At 43.9% G+C, this 6,548-nt stretch overlaps 1 protein-coding gene across 1 annotated transcript in view; it reads left to right on the top strand.

Annotated features, from left to right (window-relative positions):
* The window catches only part of FNBP4 (formin binding protein 4), a 51,991-nt gene that overhangs the window by 19,452 nt on the left and 25,991 nt on the right, over positions 1 to 6,548 (top strand). Inside the window, exons 5-6 of the mRNA XM_011963384.1 lie at positions 669 to 1,007; positions 2,894 to 3,104. Coding sequence (XP_011818774.1) covers positions 669 to 1,007; positions 2,894 to 3,104 — 550 coding nt within the window. The remainder of the gene's footprint in view (positions 1 to 668; positions 1,008 to 2,893; positions 3,105 to 6,548) is intronic.

Here is a 6,548-nt window from a genome sequence, read left to right as displayed (position 1 = left end):
CACTCCAGCCTGGGCAACAGAGCGAGACTCTGTCTCAAAAAAAAAAAAAAAGATTTACCCAGTCATATTATGAGCTGACAGGATACTGATCTTAAATCTACCTCTGCTTGCTACTAGTCTGCCTTTTGACATCCTGAGAATAGCAGGGAGGATATATTTGAATCCTACCTAGAACTAGGCTCTAATTCAATCAATGTCTGTCTAAAGTAATAATGTCATGGTATAAATATATACTCACCTGTTGGGAGTAAGTGGTTTTGGCCGGGCGTGGTGGCTCACGCCTGTAATCCCAGCACTTTGGGAGGCTGAGGTGGGTGAACCACAAGGTCATTAGTTCAAGACCGGCCTGGCCAACATGGTGAAACGCCGTCTCTACTAAAAATACAAAAAATTAGCCGGGCTTGGTGACGAGCGCCTGTAATCCCTGCTACTCGGGAGGCTAAGGCAGGAAAATAGCTTGAACCCAGCAGGCGGAGGTTATAGTGAGCCAAGAGTGTGCCACTGCACTTCAGCCCAGGTGACAGTGCAAGACTCCATCTCAAAAAAAAAAAAAAAAGTGGTTTTTACCTTGGGTATTCAGCTACTGAAAACAGTTAATATGAACAATTGAATGTGTGTGCAGGTGAGATTTGTTTCAGAATTACATGAAACTAAATTATTCTCTATAGGAAGTAAATGAAGGAATTCAGGCTCTCTCAAATAGTGAGGAGGAGAAGAAAGGGGTGGCAGCATCGCTACTTGCTCCTTTATTGCCTGAGGGAATAAAAGAAGAAGAAGAGAGATGGAGAAGAAAAGTAATTTGTAAAGAAGAGCCAGTTTCAGAAGTAAAAGAAACAAGTACAACAGTAGAAGAAGCAACAACAATAGTAAAGCCGCAGGAAATTTTGTTGGACAATATAGAAGACCCTTCTCAGGAGGATCTTTGCAGTGTTGTCCAATCTGGAGAAAGTGAGGAAGAAGAGGAACAAGATACCCTTGAACTGGAGCTAGTTTTGGAAAGGAAAAAGGTAAGCTTTTGAAAGTTACTTGTAGTTTGTTTTTTTTTTCCTCAGTACTACTCTACAGGGATCATTGTGCTTGACTTACAACCATTATTGGGATTTTGTTTTTCTTATCCCATCATCTAGGTATGTTGAAAGTTATGCAGCAAAAACTTTAAACTACAGAGTTGTAGGTTTTTTGGTCCTTGATGATGCTTTTGGTAGTTATCGGGGGAACTCGCCCCCAATATTTCAACATAGGTTCTTTCTATTTTCCTTAAGTGTCAGCGTTCTGAGAAATAAAGAGAAAGAGTACAAAGAGGAATTTTACAGCTGGGCCGCTGGGGGTGACATCACATATCAGTAGGACCGTGATGCCCACCTGAGCCTCAAACCAGCAAGTTTTTTATTAAGGGTTTCAAAAGGGGAGGAGGTATAAGAACAGGGAGTAGATCACATGCTTCGAGGGCAAAAAGGAGACCTACTGATAAGGGTCTATGTTCAGCGGTGCATGTATTGTCTTGATAAACATGTTAACAGAAAACACGTTTGGAGAGCAGAGAACCTGTCTGACCACAAATTTACCAGGGCTGGGTTTTTCCCCACCCTAATAAGCCTGAGGGTACTGCAGGAGACCAGGGTGTATCTCAGTCCTTACCTCAACCTCATAGGACAGACATTCTCAGAGCGGCAGTTTATAGACCTCCCCCCAGGAATGCATTCCTCCCCCAGTGTAAATATTCCTTGCTAGGAAAAGAATTTTGCAATATCTTCCCTACTCGCATATCTGTTTATAGGCTCTCTGCAAGAAGAAAAATATGGCTCTTTTTGCCTGACCCCGCAGGCAGTCAGACCTTATGATTCTTCCCTTGTTCCCTAAAAATCACTGTTATTCTGTTCTTTTTCAAGGTGCACTGATTTCATATTGTTCAAACACACATGTTTTATAATCAATGTGTACAGTTAACACAGTTATCACAGTGGTCCTGAGGCGACGTATGTCCTCAATTTAAGAAGATAACAGGATTAAGAGATTAAGACAGGCATAAGAAATTATAAAAGTATTATTTGGGAACTGATAAATGTCCATATTAAAATGAAATCTTCACAATTTATGTTCCTCTCCCAAGGCTCCAGCCAGTCCCTCCGTTCGGGGTCCCTGACTTCCCGCAATAGGTAGTCAGTAATCAATAAAGAGTCTTGACGTTGCTCAGACTTATACAAATGGGTACCAGAAAAAAATAGAAAGAATGAATAAGACCTACTATTTGATAGCACAGTAGGTTGACTATAGTCAATAATAACTGTATATTTTAAAATAACTTTAAAGAATGGAGTTGGATTATTTGTTATTCAAAGGATAAATGCTTGAGGGGATGGTTTTCCCATTCTCCATGATGTGCTTTATTTCACATGACATACCTGTGTCAAAACATCTCATGTATCCCATAAATATATACACTTACTATGTACCCACAAAAAAATTGGCAAAATTAAAAAATAATAATAGAGTGAGTAGGCCCAGTGCAGTGGCTCATGCCTGTAATCCCAGGACTTTGGGAGGCTGAGCAGGAGATCACTTGAGTTCAGAAGTTGAGACCAATGTGAGCAACGTATCCAGATACCATCTCTTATTAGGAAAACAAAAAAAAACACGTGTAATGACATGTGCCTGTAGTCCCAGCTACTTGGAAGGGTAAGGTGGGAGGATTGCTTGAGCACAGGAGGTTGAAGCTGCAGTGAGCCATGATCATGCCACTGCACTCCAACCTGGGCAACAGGGAGATCCTATCTCCAAAAAAAATGCTTTCTGTTCTCAAAGGATTTAAATTTCAACAATATAGTCATGGCTGTTATTCTGATTAGACATATTAATAAGCAGTTAACTAACTTAATTGTCATGTTCTTTGTAGGCAGAGTTGCGAGCCTTGGAGGAAGGAGATGGTAGTGTGTCAGGGTCTAGTCCACGTTCTGATATCAGCCAGCCAGCATCTCAAGATGGAATGCGTAGGCTTATGTCTAAAAGAGGAAAATGGAAGATGTTTGTTCGAGCTACCAGTCCAGAATCTACCAGCAGGAGTTCTAGTAAAACTGGACGAGATACTCCAGAAAATGGAGAAACTGGTAATTTGTGCTTCACATTAAACTTTAGAGTTGAAAGATGTAGAGGGAAGGAAACTCTTCCTTTTTTTGTTTCTTCTTCAGCAAAACAGGAGATTGTACTTTTACTCTTTGGGAGAAGTGCTGGGAAGGAAGCTTCCATCCACTTCTCTACCTTTTCCGGATCTATTTTCTAGTAGAGGACTGAGAGCCTGAGAGGCTGACATCCACTGGGTGGTGGTGTATTCAGAGCCCAGTCCCATTTCTTCTCTCTTTGTCTACATTGCCCAGCCTCTGTGTGGGTGAGTAGAGAGTTTGATTGTGTTGTGAGGACCCAAGTTGTCTTCATTCAGGGTAATGAGGACCTTACCCTTCATTCATGATAAGGTGGAAGAGATCCTGCTGCATTTTTTAATCTATTTTCAGAAATCCGTGGATAAAGCTAATATTTTAATCTCCATTTGACCCTAATTCATTCTTTTTTTTCCCTTTTTGAGACAGAGGTCTCACTCTGTCGCCCAGGCTGGAGTACAAAGGCGTGATCTTGGCTCACTGCAACCTCTGCCTCCCAGATTCAAGCAATTCTCTTACCTCAACCTCCTGAGTAGCTGGGATTATAGGTGCCTGCCACCACGCCTGGCTATTTTTTGTATTTTTAGTAGAGACGGAGTTTCGTCATGTTGGCCAGGCTGGTCTCGAGCTCCTGATCTCAGTTGATTTACCCACCTCCCAAAGTGTTGAGATTACAGGCGTGAGCCACCGCTTTCAGCTGTGGCCCTAATTCTGTAGTGGAAAGTTAGCAGTAAGATAAGGACCTCAAACCTTAGTTGAGTATACCTAGAAGAAATACTTTTATGGATCATGGTTCAAAAACAACCCAGTGCTGTGTCACAGGAAGCTGAGGCAGAAGGATCCCTGGATCCTAGGAGTCTCAGGCTAGCTGGGCAACATAGCAAGACCCCTGTTTGTTTCTTTTCTTTTTTTTTTTTTTTTTAAAAAAAAGAACAAAGAACCAAAAAAAAAACAAAACAAAACAGGTGATAAATAAAGGCAGACATCCTTGTTTGAATTTTTTTTTTTTAATTTATATTTTTTGAGACAGAGTTTCACTCTTGTTCCCCAGGCTGGAGTGCAATGGTGCAGTCCTGGCTCACTGCAACCTCTGCCTCCTGGGTTCAAGTGATTCTGCTGCCTCAGCCTCCTGAGTAGCTGGGATTACAGGCGCCTGCCACCATGCCCGGCTAATTTTTGTATTTTTCAGTAGAGATGGGGTTTCACCTTGTTGGCAAGGCAGGTCTCGAACTCTTGACCTTAGGTGACCTGCCCACCTTGGTCTCCCAAGGTGCTGGGATTACAGGCATGAGCCACCACCCCTAGCCTGAATTTTTTCTTTTCAGTTGGCAGTGTGGAAGAACATAAAGGAAAAATCTGTAAATCCTCTTTATCTTTTCATTATCCTCGCTCCCTACCTCTGTGGTCCTTTTTTTTTTGGAGACGAGTCTTGCTCTCTCCCCCAGCCCAGAGTGCAGTGGTACAATCTCTTTCTGCAGCCTCCACCTCCCGGGGTCAAGCAATTCTCTGCCTCAGCCTCTCAAGTAGCTGGGATTACAGGCGCATACTACCATGCCCAGCTAGTTTTTGTGTTGTTAGTAGAGATGGGGTTTCACCATGCTGGCCAGGCTGGTCTTAAACTTCTGACTTCAGGTGATCTGCCCACCTTGGCCTCCCAGAGCAATAGGATTACAGGTGTGAGCCACTGCACCAGGCTATTTTCTCTGTCCTTTATATACATATATCCTTCCAGACAATGTTCTTTATGGACGTTTACAGTTAGGTATGCATGAGTGTGTTTATGTGTATATATGTAAATTTTACCATATATGAGAGCATACAGATTGTTAAGCAACATACAGTTTTCACTTAACAATGTGCCTTAAAAATTGTCGTTCAGGCCGGGCGTGGTGGCTCAAGCCTGTAATCCCAGCACTTTGGGAGGCCCAGACGGACGGATCACGAGGTCAGGAGATCCAGACCATCCTGGCGAACACGGTGAAACCCCGTCTCTACTAAAAAAAATACAAAAAACTAGCCAGGCGAGGTGGTGGGCGCCTGTGGTCCCAGCTACTCGGGAGGCTGAGGCAGGAGAATGGCGTGAACCCGGGAGGTGGAGCTTGCAGTGAGCCAAGATCGTGCCACTGCACTGCAGCCTGGGCAACAGAGCAAGACTCTGTCTCAAAAAAAAAAAAAAAATTGTTGTTCATTGGTTAAAACTGAGTGGTGTAGATATGTGTATTTAACTCTGCCCACTGTTGATGGACATTTAAATTGTATCCATGTTTCATAAAAAGAAATTGTTGCATTTGTACTATGAAAAAAACCCCTATAGGGCACTCAGATGTCCATCAGCGGTATCATAGATAAATTGTGGTGCATTCTTTATTTTTTTTAAGTTTTTGTATTTTTTTTGAGACAGAGTCTTACTCTGTCGCCCAGACTGGAGTGCAGTGGCATGATCTCAGCTCACTGCAGCCTCCACCCTCCAAGTTCAAGCGATTCTCTGGCCTCAGCCTCCCAAGTAGCTGGGATTACACACGCCTGGCTGATTTTTGTATTTTTAGTAGAGATGGGGTTTCACCATCTTGGCCAGACTCTTCTGGAACTCCTGACCTTGTGATCCACCCTCCTTGGCCTCCCAAAGTGCTGGGATTATAGATGTGAGACACCGTGCCCAGCCCTGTGGTATATTCTTAGAAAGGACTACTAAGGCCGGGCGCAGTGGCTCAAGCCTGTAATCCCAGCACTTTGGGAGGCCGAGACGGGCGGATGCACTCCAGCCTGGGCGACAGAGCGAGACTCCGTCTCAAAAAAAAAAAAAAAAAAAATTAGCCAGTGTGATGGCACACGCATATAATCCCAGCACTCATGATGTTGAGGGAGGAAGATAGCTTGAATCCAGGAGTTCAAGGCTGCAGTGAGCTATGGTTACACCACTATACTCCATCCTGGGTGACAGAGCAAGACCCTGCCTCAAAAGAAAAACAAAAAAAAGACTGGCTTGTGGTCACTCACGCCTGTAATCCCAGCACTTTGGGAGGCCATGGTAGGTGGATCACCTGAGGTCAGGAGTTCAAGACCAGCCTGGCCAATTTGGTGAGACATGGTGAGACTCTGTCTCTACCAAAACTACAAAATAGGCTGAGCATGGTGGCACATGCCTGTAATCCCAGCTACTTGGGAGACTGAGGTAGGAGAATCGCTTGAACTGGGGAGGCGGAGGTTGTGGTGAACCGAGATGGCGCCACCACACTCCAGCCTGGGCAATAGAATGAGACTCCGTCTCAAAAAAAAGAAAAGAAAAATAGTGGCTGGGTGCGGTGGCTCACACCTGTAATCTCAACACTTTGGGAGGCCAAGGCAGGCAGATCATAAGGTCAGGAGATCGAGACCATCCTGGCTAACACAGTGAAA

The sequence above is a fragment of the Colobus angolensis genome, unplaced genomic scaffold (assembly GCF_000951035.1).
Source record: "Colobus angolensis palliatus isolate OR3802 unplaced genomic scaffold, Cang.pa_1.0 Scaffold61, whole genome shotgun sequence".
NCBI classification, from domain to species: domain Eukaryota; kingdom Metazoa; phylum Chordata; class Mammalia; order Primates; family Cercopithecidae; genus Colobus; species Colobus angolensis.
This window is presented reverse-complemented; position numbering and strand designations above follow the sequence as displayed.